Below are 22,626 nucleotides of genomic sequence, written 5' to 3'. Positions count from 1 at the left end.
TGTACATGTTTGCGTGTGTGTGCATGCGTGAATGTGTGTGTGCGTGTAGCTTGTGCGTGTATGTGGGCGCTCTTCAGACGAGCCCTCTGATTAAAGATGCTGTTGCATCTAGTTTTACACAGCTGTCTTGTACACTTCAGTTTCATCAACCGGTAAGTTGAGACACAGATGAGATACTGCATTTCATAACTCATACTTTTTTCAAGATCAATAGTAACTGCATTAATTCATCATGGAGAAATCCAACATTTTCAGTGTCATTGCAATCAGGTCATTTACTGTATATTTATTTCAATGGCTGAACTGCGTGAGTGGACAGTTGCGTAGTACCCCAAAGGATCCAGCAGATGGTACTATAGTGAAAAAAGCTGTTTTCGAGTCACATTAATATATTCATTTTATAATCAGTTTTTGCAGAGAGTCTGTCTTCCTGCTGACTCTACCCGACCCTTTTCCGCCTATGTGGGAGAGAAGATCCAAGGCAAAAAGGTAAACCTTTCATAAAAACCTTTGCTTGGATCATCCATTCATCCCATCCATTCATTCATTCATTCATTTTCTGATTCGCTCATCCTCACAAGAGTCGATCCCAGCTGTCTTCGAGCAATAGGCGGGTTACACCCTGAACTGGTTACCAGCCAATCGCAGGGTACAAATAGATGAACAACCTTTTGCGCTCACACTTACACCTTGGGACAATTTCAAGTGTTCCATTAACCTGCCATGTATCTTTTTGGAATGTGGAAGGAAACCGGACCACCCAGAGAAAACCCACGCAGGCAGGGGGAGAACATCCAAACTCCACACAAGAAGGCCGGAGCCGGAAGCGAACTCTGCACCTCAGCACTGTGAGGCGGACGTGCTAACCAGTCGATCACCCTGCCGCTCCGATTCATTGTATCAATAAAGGCATGTTTGCCCTGGGCCTCCACTCACTCACTGCTACTCACACACACACACACACACACACACACACACACACACACACACACACACACACACACACACACACACACACACACACACACACACACACACACACACACACACACACACAATGATGTACATTCATCCAATCACTGCACTGAAATGTACGTATACACTTACACTAACTGTATAGACACCTGCTTCCCATTAGACCAGTGGGTTGCATGGAAGTTGAATGGGATTGTTGAACACACACACACACACACACACACACACACACGCACACGCGCAGCATCCACACAAGAACGCATGCACACGCACACAATTTGGGATGGTGATAAATGTAATTGACTTTAATCAAAGCACATTTATATAAAAGGATCATCATGAAAGGCAAAGCTGATGACTGAGATTGAAAAAAAATCATAATATTAAAAACATTGAAATATTTTTTTTTTAACCCTTTTCGAAGTTAATGCTTGACTAATTTGGTCCAATACTTCTTTGTCCGGAAAGCCCACATTTAATTTCAATGTCAAAACTTAATGGCAGTGAGTTCTGGCTTCTGTTTTGCACTTTCTTCCAGAGGGAGGTAACAGGAAGTGGTGCTGGCCAGGATGATGTTTAGGGCCTCTCCTTGACAACAGCAGGCCTGCTTAATGTCTCCCCCCATTTTTAGTTAGGTGGGCCCCAATCATAAGGCGAGTGATTTTAATGAGCCTTCGGTGCGGCGGCCGCACCACGCTGTGATGCACTTTGAGATGACAGTGTCCACAGCGCACCTGTAAAAAGTTAACCACGAGGTTGTCGTGTAGCTTCCTCAGGAAAAAGAGGCCCATGGGAGGACTTTCTCATGTCCCGCCCCCCCGAATAGTAAAAACAGGGAACCCTAACCACTGGTTAACATTATCGAATTGATGGTTTTGTTCTTTTGTGTTATTTCTTAGTTATTCACAACGGAAAATATGAACTTACTGTGTTATTAGATTGATTTCGCACCAGGACAGGACTTAGGACATATCCCTGAGTGACCCCATTGATTGTAATGTTTGTTTTTATCCAACCTGATACTCTTGTGGAGCAGCTGTTGTGAAAGCGCTAAATAAATAAAGATGTATTGTATTGTAATGCAAAGCCTCCGAAATATGCCGAATGTAAAATATATCACCAAGTGAACTCAGCAGACCTCCAACAGGGCCTGTTGAGTATTTTCTGTTCAACTTTGTAGCTGGGTGACAGATGAGACAAGGAGGAAACCATTAAATATTGGTGCAGCTCTGGATAAAGATGCAGCCTTTGTGAGCAGGTGGTTCTGGTATATTTCATCGCACACCTTTTTAGATGTTTTATATTTCTTGAGTCTTTTACTCAAACGGTGTTTTGAAAATAATGCTATGCGATGCTAGTTGCATTTTTGAGTTATGATTTGTTAAAGGATACTCCATGTATACAACAGGCACAATAAATGACGCATGTGTATTTGTAGTTGAACATAGCTCATGTCATCACTCAAGGAGAGCAGGAAAGTGCATTTATGTAAAACATCGCTGTCATTCATGAATGGCATGCCAACACACACACACACACACACACACACACACACACACACACACACACACACACACACACACACAGACATCCTGGAAATGAAGCCTAACTAAACATGATGATTTAAGATATAGTGACTTTTAGAGCACGTAAACACATTTCCTTCGCCATAGCAATAGTAAGTGTGCACAAACATACCCGCACACAACCCCCCACACCCCCCACACACACACATTGGGTTGAATGGTTTTCAAGGTGTCTGTGAGGCCTCACACTGACCTCCTTGACACACACACACACACACACACACACACACACACACACACACACACACACACACACACACACACACACACACACGCACACACACACGCACACACACACACACACACACACACACTTGTCTCCTCAAAAGTGGCTGATGTGGAGTGGTATCAACAAGCGGTGTGATGCTTCCTGCAGATTTATTCTTGAACTCTGTTTCTTATAAAGAACGTGTAAATCCAAGCCATGCATCTGGCAGGAGCGCGCGTGTGTGTGTGTGTGTGTGTGTGTGTGTGTGTGTGTGTGTGTGTGTGTGTGTGTGTGTGTGTGTGTGTGTGTGTGTGCGTGCGTACGTGTGTGTCTGTATGTGCTGCGATGTCAACAGAACAATCCATCAGATATACAGTACATTTGATGATGATCAGGCCTTTCTGGGTTTGACAAGTGGAGGGAGTTAACGGATTTTAAAAAAAATTCTTTGCACATGCAGATATAAAGGGAAGGAAATACAAAATAGAATCGATATTAGATATGTTTGATCTGATCATTTTATCATTGATGATCAACATTTTAAAAGGTTCAATGTGAGATGAGTTACTGACTGATTTCATTAGCGTGAGTTAAGTTAGCTGTCGCGTTCGTGAACCAGTTAGTTGTTGGAGAATGTCAGTTATGTAGTGCGTTAGTGAGTTGGGGAGTTACAAGTTCCTCACTTGCCGTACTGTGATGTGCCAGTTTCAGCCTAAACGAATATTGTAGGAAACTAAGCGTCGTCTAAGGTCTAAAAATTGCAATCAATTCTCCCAAAAATTTCTGTTGATGCATCTATTTATGCTCACCTCAATTTCTGAAAATAGTGTAAGGATCACCCCAATATTACAGATTAGTGTTTGTCTTTTCCGTAGAGGGGCTCACAACAGAATCTTATGCCGCTACACAGTGAAAATGCTTTGTCTATAAAATTCGAAGTACTGTGGTGATCTTTGTGATATTATCAGAGGTTGATGTCCATATCAAAAAAGTGGAGGGGTGGAGTCAAGGAAGAAACCAATTTTGATTTGGTTAAAGAAGGTGCAGATGAAGGACTTTACCTTGAATTTGCCTTTACACTTAGCTTGCATTGGAGCAGAGGGACCACCGGATGCAGCAGATGGATCTGAAAAACAAAGCATGCATGTATTGTATGTGGTAATTGGAAGCCATTTTGTGACGAACGATTTGATGCACATCCGTCTGGGAAGATAGCCATGACCCGAGAGAAAAGGAACTTCCTAATTGCCTCCTTACTCTTCTTCCCTTCTTCATCCTCCTGTCCTCTGAAGAGGACATGCACAGGAAACACTTGTTAACAACCTGCTGCTCATTAGTCAGACAATATAAGCACTTCAACTTCTGTTTGGGAGAACGTCATCAGCTACCTCTACACAAAAGCTGATTTAAAGCACTGCTTACGGTAATGGATAATTCATGTTGTGATTGTTTTTTTGTTTTTTTTGTGCACAGCAGGTTTCCACTAGTAGGTTACCTTTGTGCTAAATAAATTCAAAAGTGTGCAAAGATTTAAACACAGCGCCAACTACACTGAACAGGAACATGAGTTATTTGCGTCAGCGGTGAATGCCCAACAATGTTAAGCGAAAGTCAGTAAGGCTATTGCTAGCACAACAAGAGGTGTACTGGCAGACCGATCAACCATAGAGCTGACTGCAGCTTTATCTTAGGTTCCCAAGCAACAACAAAGGTTGTGTTTATACATTTATTAAATATTTTACTTAAAAATCAGCTTTATTTTAAAATCGTGAGCAAAAGGGATTCCTCTTACACATTTATCCTGATTAGCGTCAACGCGAATGCAAGTACAACATTAGAGATGTCATAAGAGATCCACCAACATAAAATCCGCTAAAGTCGTGTTTAAAACGTGTTGCCACGGCAATGAGATATAGTACTACTTATTTTAGGCCAGAGCAGCATTCTGATGATTACTTATGGAGTCTTTAAACGATATCTGGATTTTACAGTTGGGGTGGGGGGGGGGGACAACAACTAAAAAGCATCGCATTCTTGTTAAGATAACGGATTAAAAATGTCAAGTCGAGTTAGCGGAGTTCAAACTGTGACAATCGACAGTTTGCTGTGTATGCGTTTCTTGTTACTGTGTGTCTGTCTTTATTGGCTCAAAAAAATATGACTCAAACCTCCCCATGCTGATCTGAAGTCAGCACCTTCAACTTTATCACAGACATGACATATTAGGACATTCCCCAGCATCCATCTTTATGTAGTTTGCTTTTAATGCTGACCTACCAGCTCACATAGAGCTGCCACCCATGCAGCTGACAAGGGTGGTGGTGGGCTTTGGTGGGGGTCTGGAGTGGGGGTATGTCCTGCCTGCTGCCCCGCCAACTCGAGGCCTCATGCCCTTTTTTTCACGACTCGGAGCAGGGCCAGCTGTATTCTGACTCCAACCAATTTCCTTGCAGTCTATAAAGCTGTCAATCAAAATCATAAAATGGAGGCGAGGGGTGTGAGGGTGAAGGCAGAGTGGGGTGCAACGATGGGGGCTATAGGCCACATGTTGGAGGAACCTTAGATAGGCGTATGAAATAATTCTGAGGGTAAAAAAATGAAATATAATGTATTCATTACAATTAGAAACAGACTTATAAATACATAAAAAAGATTTATAAAAGGGTAGTTAAAATACATTAATGTGGTTTGTGTAATTCAAATAAAATAATATATAACCGACTTGGATAAGGGATGGATTAAAATAAATCAAAATAGATAAAATAGGCAAGGACACAAATTTGAGTCAGAAAGTAAATATACATTAATTGATAATTTGTCAAATACTGATTTTTTATTTAAAGTGTGGGTAAAAAAAATATGAATTTCAAAGGATCTAAAAATGCTTAACACAAAACTTAGAATACAGTAAAAATGATCAGCTTTAACTTGGTAACCTGATTTAACTCGTTTCATCAAAACTTGAGGAATCGTTTGCATTTCAACTATTGGTATGTTTAATGGCGCTGTCATCTGAAATTTGCCACATATAAGTATGTTTGGCATCATGGTGAAGCAGTCAATACAATTATTTTGTTAGAAGGGTGAAAAAAAATCATACATTTGAAAAAAAAATCTATCTTTCCATCAATCATATTAATTAATAAGAAAAATAAAAATAAACCACCACAGTCCACATTTTTTGCAATTCCTTTTTTTATTATTAAAGTTAAACAAAGACACAAATAAGTTATAGTTTCGATTTTATTAGTTAGAATTCTATCAGTGTTTGAACATGAATATTTGGCGGGCTAGTACAATGTTCTACTTGGATGGCCACGCACGCACACACTCACGTACATACTCAGACATACATGCGCGCACACAGCTGTGTAATACTGAAGGGGAAGTGTTGATGTTGTGTGCACCTTTCCCGTGGTATGGTACTGTATAACATTCCATATAAAATCTTTCATATATACTTCTGTCAAAATAGCCTTGACCGCTACTATGTACACTACAAAAATAAATTTTCATATAAATAAATTATATGGCATACATTTATCTTTGTAACGGAACAACAGCATACATCCAAAATGGCAGTCTGGAACAATTGCAAAACAAAACAAACAAAACAAAACGCTAAGAGCTATGATGAGACCTGTAGTGTAAAAATGTTATATCATCTTTTTTTTTTTTTAATCCTCCTATTTAACATTAGTAAGCACTTTATACAGATCAAAACAATAAACTGTAATAGTGTTTTTTTTTTACCTCATAAAAATCCCTGCATTTGTTATCCACTGGCATCACAACAAAAATGACAAATGACAAAAAACATCTTATATTACAAAAAATATATAAATATCACAATTGACTGTCGAGAACAAACAAACAAAACATATTTCAAATTGAATAAAATAGTTGCCAGCTATGATTTTCTCCTCTACTGCCAATATGACAAAGAGAGAAAACACAAAAAAAATAATCGAACAACCTTGTTCATGCAAGCAGCTGATTGGACAGACGACAGGAAGAGGACACACACACGCACGCGCGCACGCACACGCACACACACACAAGGGGGTCCAATTAACATTGTGATGCTAACTCCAGTTAAGTGATAAGAAAGGGTAAGGAATAGGATACATACACATGCTAATATGCTAAGATCATGAAGCATTTAGCCATTAGCAGGCTAGCGGGCTAACTAGCTTATTGTTTGGCCTAAAAGGAAACAGAAAACCTACATGAGGAAAGTTGTTGCTATGAGTTGAGTTATAGTTGATGGCCTGGTTGGGCCAGCTTGTACAGTATGTTATGCGAATATTTAGCTTATCCGCTAGGCTAGAACCAAAGGAGGGGCTAACGCCCCCACCCGTTTGTTTGGACCCTGTTCCAGAACTTTCTGAGGTGGTTTAAGGAAAAAGAAATAAAACTATTTGTTGCCTGCTAAGGTTAAATAAGACAAGCTTCTACAGTACAGGTGGGGAACATATGGCCCATGGGCCAAATAAGAGCACCGATACGACCTTTTTTTAAGCTATTATCATCAGCTAATTTTTTTTCTTGGTCACTTCACAATGTAAGTTAACAATAGAGGTAAACTATTGTGTGTACACACTGTTTTTCATTGAGCATGTTGTCAAAACAGATATCTTATACAATGGACAGTAAATATTTTTTCTTCTGTACTTTTTTACAAAAGAACAGGAATTGAACCAGTACTTCTACTTTTACCAGAGTCTTTTTTCCCCAAACACAAGTGCCTGTACTACTTCTTAAGTACAATGTGTAGTGTGACTACTTTTGCGATTTCTGGCCCTTGGAGGACTTTATAAAAACTTCAATGGTTCCCCACCTTTTTCCTACAAGAAAAAACAAACACATTGGTAAAAGAAGCTGAGTGCACAAACAGGTTCCAAGGTAGAGGCAGTGACTTGAAAAAAATACAAAAAAAAAAAAAAGAAAATCTTCATATCTGCTTGTCTTAAATAACACGCATAGCGTGTGGGGTTAAAAACAGTCATTGTTACAAAAACTACCACAGGTTTGTGATAAAAAGTCAGAATTGAACATGCGTACCTTTGTACAAGTACAACCATCATCATTCACATACACGCACACGCACACACACACACACACACTGAACTGAAGGATATGGTCTTCTACCAACGATGTCAACAGTGTCATAAAATTGTATTTTATTCCGTGATTCGCGCTAATTATTATATTCGAAAAGAAACCTAGGGACGATATGTCACAATAATGATCTACTACAAAACATCCATACATCCATCCATTCATTCTCAAATTTGCTAATCCTCACAAGAGTCATGGGCATGCTGGAGCCTATCCCAGCTTTCTTGGGACAGTAGGCGGGGGACACCCTGAACTGGTTGCCAGCCAATCGCAGGGCACACATAGATGAACAACCATTCGCGTTCACAATCACACATAGGGACAATTTAAAGTGTTCCATAAACCTGCCATGCATGTTTTTTTGAAATGTGGGAGGAAACTGGAGAAAACCCACTCAGGCACCGGGAGAACATGCAAACCCCACACAGGAAGGCCAGAGCCGGAATTGAACCCTGAACCTCTGCACAGTGAGGCAGATGTGCTAACCAGTCAACACCTTCCCACCTACTAAAAAACACTGAATTCTAAATATGAAAATGTCAGTGTTACCATTTACACTAATATTGTTAATATGGATATGGTATTTGCAATTACATTCAATAATTTCATTGATATTCATTTATGGAGCAGATTTTCTTCCAATATTTCAATTATAGCAGAATGTATTAAAATAGCATATCGCTTACTCGTATTCCTTCCTCCTTTCCTTTGTACTTCCTTGCATAGTTCAAATGGGCCAACATATTGTGATGGAACACACACACACGCACACCCACACCCACACACACACCCACACCCACACACACACACACACACATTCACACAATGGCAGTCCAAGTCTGTTAACATGAGGACTTGCACAACTTTCTCCCCTTAGTAACAAAAAAAAAAAAAAAAGGAGCTAATTCATTTGTTCCTATGTACATATGTATACATCTTTTTAAATATAGATAGAAATATTTTAAGACAACAGACCACCGGGTTACAGTAAGAATGAGCACCATGAGGAGAAGGCAAAAGGACCACGGGCGAGGCAGGCTGGGCCATGTTATCTGCTTAAAGTCCATCTTTGGCCGTGACAGGCATAAACACACTGCAAGACAAAAATTGGTATTAAATATTAGTTAACAAAGGTTTTCTATGAACATAATGTATATGGTGACAAACCTCAGCTGGCCCGACTGCCACTACTGCCATCAGCTGCCTCAAACTCCAGATCCTGGAGCTCCATTGGCTCCACCGTGCTTCCTCTGGCGCCCGTGTGGAGGTCTGCAGGCACGTGGGGGTCCTGGAAGGAGGATTGGGCCTCCTCCTGCCGGTAAGTGTCTGTTGCAGCGTATCCCGGGTAAGAGGAGCCAGGGGGGTGGACGGCGACGGTGACGGAGGCCGACGCCGTCACTGTCGTGATGGGCTGGCCGTAAGTGTTGGGGTGGTGCGGAGGGGCACGCCCCCGGTGGCCCGCAAAGTGTTCCCTGTGGCCGTGGGCGCCAAAGTGGGCACCGGCCTCGGTGGAGGTTTCGAAAGCGTCCGTGCGCGGGCGGCCTGGGGGCGGGGCCTGCCGGTGCTGTTGGCCCTTGGGCTCCCTGGCACGCTGAGGAACGCTGGGCCCGGGTCCAGCATTACAACCCTGAGACTGTGCAACAAAACAAAGTCAAACATCTCTTACTCATTATAACAATAATAATGATAACAATATACTTGGCTGTAGTTATTTAGGAGGTGCCGATGGGCATTTTTATACTTCACTGAATATTGTGGAAATTAACATTAATTTCTAAGTAATTAAAATCGACTTTTTTATGTTCACAAAAATTATAAAATACTGAAACCGTCTTTGCTGTTCTTTTCAACATTTGTCAATTTTTTTTCCATTGACTCTAACATCCATAAAATATTTAAAAACAAAGTAATTTTCAAAAAGGTTGTATGTTCCATCTTTTTAACAAATATTACTTCAACTTAGTTTCAATTTAATTTATAAAATCATGTTAAATAATAGAAAGATAAAAGAAATATAGTTTTCACCCTCCATTTTACTGTTTAATTAATGATGAAAAAAAACAACCCATTGAATTAATGATTTTTTTAAAATGGCTTTTTATGTCAGATAAATATTCTTCTTAATGTGTTATTTACAATTCTTTATCGTTTTTTTTTTAGCTTTTTGTGTATTTTTAAAATCGATTTCAGATGGTAGAAAATATAATGATATAAGTTTTTTTTTGGTTTTGTTTGTTTTTTTTAAGTCATTGCATACAATCAATTAAATTCTTAATGATCAGTGAATGGTCAAATGGAAACCCACCGCGAGAGACAGTGTGGTCTTACCGAGGACACATTATAGGCTGCGGGATCGGGGTGCCTGGTTGGGCGCCTGTGGCCCGACGCCATCCTCCTTTCCTCTTCCGTCCTGGCTATTCTGCCACTGCTGGTGGGGAGATGGTACTGCTGCTGCTCCTGCTGTCCGGCCTGTCCCCTATGCGGGGACAGGTTGTCGCCCGGCAGTTCCTGGTTGATGCCCGACGCACTGCTGTTGGAGCTGTACTCAGAGTCCGACGAATCTGAGGCTGCGCCTGAGGTGGCCGAGGCAGAGGCGGTGGGGCGGGGACGGACAGAGAAGCGGACCACGTGGGATGGCGACTCCGGGGTGGGTAACCTGCTGCGACCATCCACTGGAATCACCTTAAATAATAAATCGGTCAAATGTATATCATTAGGGGCTGGTCTGATATATTCAGGGCCTGTATTTTTTCCTAGTTTATTTAAATGCTTACCTCAGGATAGGGCCCAAAGTAGGACAGTAAGACAGGAAGAAGGACCAGTCCATTCAGAACTCCCAGAACCGTTAGGATGGCCAATACTGCAAAGAAATACCTGCAAGCACAACCCACACATAAGCCAAGCTCCAAAAGTAGAATTAACGATTATAATAGAATTATACGGTATATCTGACAAGAATGGAGTACAATTTTATCTTAATAATATAGAACTTTATATCTAGGCACAATTAATAAGTATCAATCACATACACAAATGAATTTCACCTTGCAGATGCTAATGGAGATAGCATGTAGCTGAAAGAATAATGATGTTGCTGTAAGTGCTAAGTAGTTTTACTTCATATTAACTGAAGTGGATACAGTATCTTGTCTTCGTACTTGTATGAGAGTTGGGAATGTTAAAATCTTACTGAAAAACAAGGCATTAAAGGGGAGGTCAACCCAGAAAGAGTCTTATCAATCATAAGTTTTATGCAGCTCTACTAGTCTTACCATGGCATTCTGATCCATGATGCGTTTGTGGAAAACGAGTTAAGCAGTAAAATACATTTGTTTTTGTCCGTCTCAGGGGACGGACGGCCATTTTGCCACCTGCTGTCGACTAAAAATGACATCGCAGTTGCTAAGGGCTCAGGTAACAACCAATCATGGTTCAGCTTCAGAAAACAGGTGAGTCGTAATTGGTCGTATGAATCAGAATGGAGTGGAGGCGCATAGAACATACTTCCCCTTTAACATGAATAAAGGTTTTTTTTTAAGAAAGTGAACTTAAGTCACTTCACAAGCACAGTTTTCAGAGACTTTCTGGTATTTTCTCATTTTAAAAAACACATTCTCAAAAAATTTCCTTTCATGAATAAAATTGTTAACCAGTGTCACAAAACGTGGATTCACTTTTGGAGGTTCCACTGTCATGCAAACATATTTGTGCTCATCCGAAACATGCCAATTCTTAATATGAATTAAAACACAGCAGACGCCAACAATAACAAAAAAAGTTCAAACCACAGACATTTGAATACCTTCAACAACTAACACTCACCACATAAACTCATATACACTTAACGCACCCCTAAACATGGAGGCATGCACTTTGCGTAATTTGACAAAAGAGAAATGTACCTGGTGTGATTTTAAGTCCGGCTAAAAGAGAGTTATTGTTTAAGATGCCACAGAGAGAAAAGAAAGAGGAAGCATAATTAGCCAGCGCAAGTTAATTCAAAAAGTGATGTGAGCGGTTGCGGGGGTGACTGAGTATAAGGGCACTCGCTCTTGAGTGTGTGTGTGTGTGTGTGTGTGTGTGTGTGTGTGTGTGTGTGTGTGTGTGTGTGTGTAAGCAAAACATGGAGAAAACAAAGCAAGGAGGAATGTGAAGGGAGGAGGCACTGGGTAAAAGAAGGGCGATGAGGGGGCCTCCCTCTCTTAAGAAAGTGAATGGAGTGAGGGGTATAGAATTTGGAAGCCAGAACAATTTAGTGGAGGAGGAAGGACTAACTTTCACTCACAACCCAGGCTGCATTTAACTCCTCCCAGAAAAATAAAGTTTGTCTCTTAGTCAACATTCAGTATATCACATCGATGCAGTTCCTTGACATCAATATACTGCTGTCCTCATAGACAGACCTTCTGCACCATTTTTGGCATGTTTTCAGTAAGAACACAACTGTGGATTGGAGTTTTTGAAATAACAGCTGATATTTTGAGCGAAGAGCTGGGAATCGTTTTCAGAGGAATACAAACTGCAATAGGTAGATTCGCGAAAAGTGGATCTTGAATATGTGGGGGACTGCTGTAATCCAAACGGCAATTATGATTGTCCACACCATGTGGGGTAAAGGCTACATCACCTTGAGGACGTGCACGCGCGTGAACACTCGTGTCCATGTGCGGCCCACATACCGGGACACAGTGCCCCTCATGAGCTGTTTAGAGTGAAAACATTCACAGGGCTGACGGGAGAAAGTCAGGGAAACACTCCCAGCAAGAAAATACGAGCGGGGCCTTGTTGTTACTGCGCCGTCTCGGGGCGCTGCTTTGTTTGCTCACATAACAGCAGATCCTTCCAAATGGAGGCCCAAGAAAGCCGAGCACGCCGCTGGAGGTGAGGAGAGAAGTGATCGTGAGGCCTCGCCTCTGTGTGTGTGTGTGTGTGTGTGTGTGTGTGTGTGTGTGTGTGTGTGTGTGTGTGTGTGTGTGTGTGTGTGTGTGTGTGTGTGTGTGTCCTGGCTGGCAGGCACGCCATCGCTGACCCTCATGATTACAAGGTCAGAGAGCAGGTTGGGGGAGGAGGGCGGCGTGGACGTGCGTGCACATGACTGAAATTTGCGTGTTTGGAGGTCACATGGACCTCTGCGTTGGCTTTTCTTAAAGGAGCAGGCCGCGCAAATTACATGGCCAGCCCGTGTTGCGGCTTCACGCAACCATACGTGAATGTTAAATTACTCTCTGACCTCAATGGAAATTTCTCCCTCTGGCCGTGCGAATGTATAGAATTGTGCCTCATCTTCGGCGTCAGTTAAGCCACTGCCGTTGCAGACTCTCCGCTTACAAGAGCACACACGCAAAACAAGCCACCAACACAGAGCCCCCACAGTGCGTCGGCTTTAATTTCCACTTCTACAGGCTTTCCACAGCTGCGCTCTTTGCCCCCCTCCCGCCCGGTGCCGCCCCCCTCAGCACCCTTTGCTTATAAATGTCTAGCGAGGGTTGTTAAAACTCGCTGAAAGAGATTTCAAAAGCCAGAGAACTTTCCTGCTCTTCCAACAAACTCCCCGCCGTCATCTTTTCATTTTGTATCCCCCCTTTACTCCCTCCATCCTTACTTCACATGACCTTCAACTCTTCATCTGTCCCCTGGGTTCCTTTCTCCGAACATGGCAGTTATGGGAGACACCAAAGCCCATCACCTCAGAGTTGAACAGCTAAGCTTTTCTCCTGTCAACATAGACTGCAATGGTATCGTGCATAAGCTGAAAGGTGTGTTCCCCTCATCCAAATGTCTCACCCATCTTTTGGGTGACTCACACACAGTTGACCAGCCAAATTTGACACACAGTTCTGAAAAGTGTCGTGGTACCTTGACTTAAGACTTTAATAACATAATTGAATAAAACGTAGAAAACGTTTTTTTTTTGGTTTGTTTGCAATTTCGCTGTATTTCAATGGACAGTGTACTGCTCCTTCTGCTGTGCATGCCTTCACCAGCAGAGAGCACACAAATTTAATGCATTAAATAAAATACAAAAAAAAAAGACTGTTGTAACTCAGTGACAGAAATATGAGTTGTTTTGCGCAGAGCATAAATAATACACGTCTGTGAGTATTGTTATATCCTGTCGGTATCTGCATCACCTGTGTTCAAACGGCAATTGTAACTGTGCCATACAGTGTATCTATCTAGCATAAAGGTAGTGGGCTTCTGTAATACAAAGTTATGTGCTTCTGTCTTTCAACTGGTAGTGACACAAAACAGCTTGAAGCACGATGCTTCTTTTTTTTTTTTTTTTTTGATTAAACGTTTGCTATCTGCCGAACTGCATATGGCGCACTGAGGGAGGGAATAATAGACATCACATTAAGAAAAAAAGACTCCTTATCAGATTTCGATTTCTACCCCAAGAGAGACAAAGGGAAAAGAAGAAAAAAAAAATCGACCGGGTGACAGTAACCACATCCCTAAAGAGCCATGTTTTTCCAAAACTCCTTCAATACTGTGCATGCCACATTTCTCCCCATCCCACTTCTGACACTGTCTGTCACAGAACTCTGATGACTAGTCGCCACAATTTAGATTTGAACCAGGGTCTCGAGTTGAAACTTGTACACTGATGACACCAGTGAACCAGGCTGTTCACACGCGCGATGTTTTACATATTTTCACACCACACTGACTGTATGGCTTCATCACACGCACAGCTACAAACTTAAGTCAGATCACGGTTGAGAAGTTGTGAAGAGAGAGCTGCCTTCCAAGACAAAGGATAAAGAAAGCACAGTTGGGGAGACCCTAGCAATAGGTTTTAGAAAATGGTGCTCTTCAGGTAGCTGGAAAAAGAAAGAGGATTAGAGTGGGGGGGGAGAAAAAGGAGGGGAGTGAGCCCACATGCATGACCGGCATCTCAGGTAGATTCCAGGGCAACATGCAGGTTGAGGCATGGTCTCAGTGGTCCGCTAACGCCACACAGACCCCGATAAAGCGTTCCGTATAGGGGCAATCCTATCAGCTTACAACATTCCGTATCCATAAGCGTTGACGTGCGCTCACCTGACGATGAAATCGAACTCGGAGCCCGCGAGCATCAGAACGCCCAGCAACGTTGAGAAGGCGCCGTCGAGCACCGGCGCAAACATGTGCTCCAGCGCCAGCACTGCCCGCTTGTGACGGTCCCCTATGGCCGTCAAGAAGGCCTTCAACACACACAAAAACACACACGTCATCTCTCACTCTTGAGTACCCGGCTGGCCGAAGCTCAGAGCTATGCACAAATGTCGAATTGAAGTGCGCACCAAGGCCACGTGGACAGTAAACTCCACCCCGATGCCCACCGAGGCGATGAGGATGACCACGGGAACGGCGCTCAGCTTGATTCCCATCAGCCCCATGAACCCAAACAGCTCCACTGTCATGAGAGACAGCACCAACACCTGCAGTACACGGAAGCCACAGCAGCGCGGTTAAAATATGAGCTTGGAAAGATTTGCTGACACATTCTGGACATGTATGTGGACTTTAAGAATTTCTTGTGTGGTTGCAGTGCAGAGACAGATGGCTGTACAGCACAGTGGGCTCTTACAGATCTGCTTCAGTTAGTAGCAGCACATTTATTTGAAATGTCTGCGTGGAGGCCACTGAGAAGAGAGGGACATGACCATGGACTGAATGCCATTATCAGTTGACAGGTGTCAGGTTACATGGGGCCCAAATCCTTTGAAGAAATTGTACAATGGAGGGTAGGGGGGGTGTGTGTGTGTGTGTGTGTGTGTGTGTGTGTGTGTGTGTGTGTAAAAGACTGTGCCAGAGTAGACTCTACACATGAACAAATTTCTATTAAAAGAGTAACTCTGCCTGTTTCATTGAAGGCACGCCTCCATTACATCCTTTTTATTTTCCTAGAATCCAAATATTAGCTTACAGTAGTAAACAAACCAGGACCCCGCCTACTGCCCAAAGACCGCTGGTATAGGCTCCAGCACGCATGTGACCCTCGTGAGGATAAGCGAATTTGAAAATGGACACACACACACACACACACACACACACACACACACACGCACACACACATAGTTTTGTACAAACACACACACACACACACACACACACATAGTTTTGTACAATAATCTATATAGTTAACTAAACCTTCACTATCAATCAGTTTGGTTCGTTTCATGAGGAGTCGTTGAAACTGACACCACCCCATAACCTGCCCTTTGATGCCACTAGTAAAACTGGACGGATGAACATGAAGGCCCTCCCTTTCCCTTCCCAGTCCAAGGACTCGGGTCTGCATGCCATAAAACACAGCCCACCGCCAGAGGAAAAAAAAATAAAAAAATGAGCAATGCGTGTGTATGTGTTTGTGTGTGAATTATGTCCCGGTATGTTTATGCGTTCAGGTACACACGCGCCTGCGTGTGTGTGCGTGTCTTCGTGGAAACACTGCCACGGACAGGAAAGAGAGGAGGAGTTGGGTGGATGGAAATAAAATCACTTTTTTTTTTAATAGGTTTAAAAGTTGCAAGTTGTAAAAGTCCTTTCCTCATCTATTTAGTGTCTGGGACTGTCATAGTGGACTAAAGAGCACAAGATAAACACTGGTGACTGGGCCTACAATAACATTCAGTCGATGCATCTTCCCTTCCTACTCTTCTCTTGGAGATGCCCTCTGGACCACACAGAAAAAGGCCCAAAATATAGAGGGAAAGGAATTCTGCATATTTGAAAAATTCATTCAGTTTGGTGCTACCATGCTGTTGATTTTCGGTCGTCGTTTTATAAACCTGCATAACTTTCTGCCACATAAATAATTTATAAATCCTTGTTGATGGCATTTCTTACCACGGATTAGTGCATTCCCTTTTGCTGGTTTGTGGAGAGTAGAAAATTAACTTGCAACGTAATCTCTAGATGCCACCATTATGAGTTATTATCCAGCATGAGGTGTGTGCGCCATACTCACAATGATGCCGGCAGTCCACGGGTTGAGCAGGAAGAGGGCGCAAACCAGGAAGGTGCAGGCGAGCACCACACTGATGGAGAGGAGGAGCCAGTGGCGAAGACTGACGTACTGCTCCCAGAAGAGGAAGGGGTAGCCGTTGGGGTAGGAGGGCAGGCCTTGGCGGCTGTAGTTGCCACAAATGGCCCGCACGCTCTCAATGGCCTCCACAAACTGCGGTGTCTCCCGGAGCCCGTTGAGGTAGAAGGGGAACTGTGCGTATTCGATAGGCTCGGCCGCCGGGACTAAAGAAGAGAAAAAGCCAAAACAGCGTTACTCAAAGAGTACAATTTTTGTAGAAATCGGAGGGTGCATGTTGAAGAGCTTTCTCTGACCTGAAATGCTGTAGAATTAAGTGAGATACAATAAATTATAGCCTGTAAGGATCATAAAATCTAAAAAAGTGTTTATCTTGGCCAATATTGATGGACGATTTCTCATGAGAATCGCTCAAATGCTAATATGCTAACAACAGTCATGGTAATGCTGCACATTGGAACTTGTGTATGCCATCGTTTTCATATTTGTTTTTTTACGAATTTTTCAGTTTAAACGAAAAAAAAAATCATAATTAATTAAGTGAGTGACTTGGCCACACACAAATCCATTCAAACGCCACTTTGTTTGGCCATATGGTGTCTTAATCAGCAGTGGCACTCAATAAATAAGCACAAAATAATTTGAAGATGACCTAAATAAGCAACCATGAGGCCCAAAGAAAGTGCGGTGAACCGGTTATTATACTGGCGTGCTTTTATTTTGGAGGCCTGTCTTTTGGCAGGATGTCACATCAGCATTGCCACGAGCAGACTGGGAGTTGTGGTGTTCATGAACGCTTTAGAATTTGACGCCATTTTGTCGATCTAAAACTATAGATATTCTCTGTAAATATGTATTTGTATTTTTAGGTGTCTGGAAAGGATTAATTGGATTGCCATTATTGCTGGTGAGAAATATGTTTACGAAAACCATAGCATTTTGTAAAATTCATTTTTAGCCAGACATTTCGAAAGGGTTTAAAAATACTGTCCAACAAGCAACGAAGGAGCTGAACATTTTGGAGTTGGAATGTATTCCAGCATTTGTGCAGTAATAGTAATAAAATACAGTCGCTAATTTTGGATTACTCTTGGCCAAATCACAAATATCAAGTCGGTGAGCAGCTACATCCCTGTGTGTGTGTGTGTTGGGGGGGGGGGGGCAGTGTGAAACAGAGCTCCATTGAGTCCAAGCCAGCTAGTCAGTGGGCCAGCCGGCCTAATGAGGGCCTATCAGTTCCAAACGCACCCAAGTGTCAGAGCTAACGCTGTAATTGCCATGTCACAATCGGCGCCATTACCACACCCTAATCGAACTGTGTGAAATCAAAATCTGAAATGCATAAATTTAGGAATATTAACTGACTCTCCTGCAGGGATGTGCGCCTGCTGAGGTCAGACAGGAGGCCATTATAAGCTCAACTCTAAAATCGTCTCTTCTCCAAAACTTCCTGCTTGTTACCCAATTGTGCAGCCCGCCCTCATTATCCAATCACTGTCCTCCCCCACGTGGAGAATTTCCTGAGTTCAAATCACAGGGTGGAATCAAACACCAACACCAGCGAATTCCAGTGCATGTGTGGGTCAAGGAACTTTTAATAATGTACGCACATGTAATGACAGAGAGCCCACCCCTCCCCCCGCTCGAGAATGCATTACGGCATTCACCGCAGGCACCATTAAGATGAATGCAACGAACGGCGTCTTGGTCTTCGGCCCGGCAACCTGAGCCCGCGCTACCGCGGTGGCACGGTACTACGACCTCACTCGTGGCTGAGAGGCAGTCAACCCTTAACCACAAGAGGTATACACTGCTCACATGCAGAAAATGTGAAGAAAAAGGCTAATATTGTGTTTCCTCGTATAGAGTTCATATATAGTACGTAATTGTGGCCTTTGTCCTGTCACAGTTAAATGGTCATTACGATTATCCAGTGAGACTGAAATATGGAAAGCTGTTGCTGTAATATTCTGTGGCAATGAGGAATGTTAACTTACTGCTGAGGCGCGTCTCAGGCATGGAGTCAGTGCGGTCGTGGAGCCACTCGGGAGGGTGCGGGCGAATATTGGCCTGCGATGCAGCATAGGCCACCGGGTCGTTGCTGACCCAGGCTGTCAGGTAGATGTAGAAGGCTCCGGGGTTGATGATGCCGTCGGCATCCACAAGCCTGTGACGTGTCAGCTGGCAAAACAGATGAAGCAACTCAGTCCTGCGTTCTGATCTTTTGACAGACATGAACTTTATAACAATGCTATTGTTGTTTTATAGGAAATCCCAGTGTAACTTGGACATGAAAAAATATTGAAGCGAGAAGACGTGCCGAACTGAAAACACTCTATGAGCGAGTGTGACCACAGAAATGCATATTTAAGCACATGCATGAGGGAAAGAGGATGAGTGAAGCGTTCATAGTCAGACTCAAATATTAGTTCATCTCTCTTTCCAACTGAACGGATGAGAGGGGGACGCCTAACTGGTTTCATTTTTTTTTTTTTTAATTCCCGTACTCGTCTTCAGCTCTTCCCAGAATTATCATGCCACATTAAAGCATGGAAATACCCCATATTGGTCAGGGACAGTTATTTTTTCAAATGTAGGTGGAGTGTAGCCTTTATTTTTACACACTGCATTTTTGGAATAATATTGAACAATGTTACCAGTACAGTATACATTATTCCAATTTATTTCAAGCGGCGCTGCAATTTAAAACAAAATAAAAAGGATCTTTATGCTGAAAGGCAGAGAAAAAAAGACTCACACAACACTGTGGCACAGTATCATACTACTGTATATCACCTAATTTTTCCAAAACATATCACTTATGGATAACAAATTATGTATTTTTGTTCATCTATCAATGCCAGCGACGTGTATTGACAAGCTGAAAAATTAAATGCTCTTCCACTAGATGGCAGAAGATGCAATTAACCTTTGTGTTCACCTGGTGTCATTAGCCCAACAGAATATTAACTTTGGCTTCAACTATAGAGGCCCAGATTCTATGAGTAAAACATTTTCGTTTGGTGGTATGGCATGAGATTTTACAATGTAAAACAAGTGGTTTGGCCCTATCAAGGTCGGAAAACAATGGCTTCCTGGAAAAGTAATTGCAAGTAAAGACATAATCTCACCATAACGCAAACCCAGGGAACTTGAATGCACTTGATGCTCTGTTTATGAGATAAGGAAGGCGGTTTCTGTTGTTTTGCGAAACAATGCACTCATTAGCTAACTTTTTACTATGCGTGCATGAACTGATGCAATTACGATAATTACCTGTTTTTTTTTCTGATAGGAAAAAGGAGACACCTATTTGAAAGAGGCTTTCATGTGAAGTTAGTCAAGTCGATGACTTACAATACTGTAGATTTTTTTTTTTTTTTTTTTTTTAATACCGATCCAGTTGTACTTCGTCAATAGTGAAGTGAAGACTCTTGTTTCTGGCCTCCCATGTGGAGGCACAGGAGTGTAAACTTGCATTTGGAGTTAGAAGCTTTACTATATATTGCTCTGCCACTCTACCTTCACTCAGCCGTAAATTCCTCCTTCTAGGGAGGAAGTGAAAGGTCTGGGGGGTTGAAGCTGTACTAATGGACTTAGGTTGATTTTTTTTTTTTTTTGAAGTGAAAAAAAATTGCTTGAGTTAGTGTAACAATAAAAAAAATTGGCTGGAGTCCCTGAGCCCGTCTGTGTGTAGTTAACCTGGTTGTTAACACTGAAGGAAATGCCACCCAGCAAATGGAGGAGAGCAATAAAAATAACAGGACATCTGTACAAATGTTGCTTGTGCTTGCTTCTCCTGACCCCAGACACACAATGCCTGGCACTTATCGAGCTCCTGATATAAGTCACTTCTTAGTCAAAGCACAACAAACGCACGCAGAGCGGCATGAAAGGGAACCGTGTGCTTCGGCTTCCTGGTTGAAAGGGGGACGCAGTAGAGGTGCGCGCGGTGAGGAGAAAGGGAGGGGGATTCCGGAGGGTCTGGTGGAGATGAACAGCAGGAAATGCAACAACTTTCTTTAAGTTGTCCAGGATAGGACATAAGTTCAGGAAGTGATGTCACAGGGATGTACAAAGTAGTATATTGCGCAACATGCACGTCATGAACCACAAGAAACTCGATTGAACTATTCTGCCATTTAACGTACCAGTTTGTGTGTGTTACCAAACAACAATTTAGGAAAACGAGGGTCTCACCAAGAAGTACACACTTCTTGCTTGGAGGACACTTTAACTGAGAGGACAATAAGGTTGCTGAAGATAAAAAGACACTGAGTACTATCTGGATAATGTTGCAGCATCCGGAACTAAAACACCACAGGAGGGTAAGCTACCGCTAGCATGAACGCAAGAGTTGGAATCCAACAAAACAGCAATTGAGAGGGTCAAGGTTCTCCTGTAATTACATCTCGGTTAGGTAACAATTTATTTATTTTTAATCTCAGAGGATACTAAAGCACAAAATGGGAAGACTGTGAAGCAAAACCCAACTATAGGATACGCTAATGCTAGCAAATGTGTTCATTTTTGTCCAGTGCCAATGAGTAAGGAACAGTGGTCTAAGTCACAGACCCACATGGGATTAACACCTCCTTTTATCTGCCATTGTCAAAAGTTTGCATCTCGGTGCTGCCAAAGAGGAGGCATGATGTTAATCCCAGTCTGTGTTGCTATCTTGACCTCCCGCTGAGAACTTAGCTGGTGTCATTTCCTCTCCAGTTCCGCGCTGGAAATAAGCTTATTTGAGTGGAGGTATTAACTCAGCAGCATCTCAGACGCTGATCCCCAACGATGCTGAAGCCTCTCCAGAAAAGACACAAACTGCTTAATAGTACCGTTGTAATTACAGGAATGGTCTTAAACTTGCCCAACCACTGATCCTGAACTCCACATTTACAAGTGAATGAATGCATGATTTGGCATTGTGTTTGCTTAAAAAGGAGAGTGTTATAAAGATAAGAAGTATTTTTACTCGTGGCTGCGGCAGTTCATATCCTCCAATGTACACTAATTAAACACTGACACTAATAGAGTGGAACCTCAAGTTATACGAACTTGGTTCTGTGATCCCGTTTTGTAATCTGAAATGTTCAAAAGTCAGGGTAATATTTTCCATTGAAATGAATGGAAATTGAATTAACCCGTTCCAGACACAAAAACGAAGGTATTCCTTTTTCTTCTTCTTTTTTTTTTAGTTCCTCTGCATGACAGCATTTGAGACAAAGGAAAACTTTACAGTAATTAAAAGCAGAAATTTCGTATTCAACCAGAACTGAACATGACAGAAAAAAAGACAATTTTTAATTAATCGCTTACCAGCCGATATGATAATATGTGCCCAAATGCAGAATAATCAGCCCGTCTGATAATCTGTCTATCACTATACACTGCATTGACATTTTCATCAAGCAATCAAGTTATGTGCCGCTTATCAGAGGCTAACACTGGTCCGTCCATCTGAATAAAGTGAATGCAGTTTTGCTTAGCGTTTGCTTTGACACGAAAGCATGGGTGTCACACCCGTAGCGGATGTGAGTGTTTCGTATCATAGATCCTTTGCACGATAGCATTTCGGTGCGTTTGGGCTGGCCCTTGAAAGTGGCTCTCAATCTTCACACGACCTCGATGATCATGCAACATGTGAATAAAGTTGGTAATGGAGAGGTTATTAATTAATTTTGGCGTACTGTTACAAGTGCAGA

At 42.4% G+C, this 22,626-nt stretch overlaps 1 protein-coding gene across 2 annotated transcripts in view; it reads right to left on the bottom strand.

The window, feature by feature from the left end:
* Positions 1–8,832: 8,832 nt before the first annotated feature.
* Positions 8,833–22,626, bottom strand: part of ptch1 (patched 1) — a 50,061-nt gene continuing 36,267 nt past the window's right edge. For both annotated transcript variants that reach the window (XM_019878072.1, XM_019878073.1), the window contains 8 exons: positions 18,919–19,102; positions 16,847–17,127; positions 15,177–15,314; positions 14,935–15,077; positions 10,665–10,764; positions 10,219–10,572; positions 9,058–9,523; positions 8,833–8,983 (listed from right to left, as the gene is read on the bottom strand). In XM_019878072.1, coding sequence (XP_019733631.1) covers positions 9,059–9,523; positions 10,219–10,572; positions 10,665–10,764; positions 14,935–15,077; positions 15,177–15,314; positions 16,847–17,127; positions 18,919–19,102 — 1,665 coding nt within the window. In that variant the 3' untranslated portion in view covers positions 8,833–8,983; position 9,058. The remainder of the gene's footprint in view (positions 8,984–9,057; positions 9,524–10,218; positions 10,573–10,664; positions 10,765–14,934; positions 15,078–15,176; positions 15,315–16,846; positions 17,128–18,918; positions 19,103–22,626) is intronic.

This window comes from Hippocampus comes, unplaced genomic scaffold, assembly GCF_001891065.2.
Source record: "Hippocampus comes isolate QL1 unplaced genomic scaffold, H_comes_QL1_v1.1 scaffold13, whole genome shotgun sequence".
In the NCBI taxonomy this organism is placed as follows: domain Eukaryota; kingdom Metazoa; phylum Chordata; class Actinopteri; order Syngnathiformes; family Syngnathidae; genus Hippocampus; species Hippocampus comes.
The sequence above is the reverse complement of the archived record's forward strand: the minus strand, read 5'-3'. Positions and strand labels throughout refer to the sequence as shown.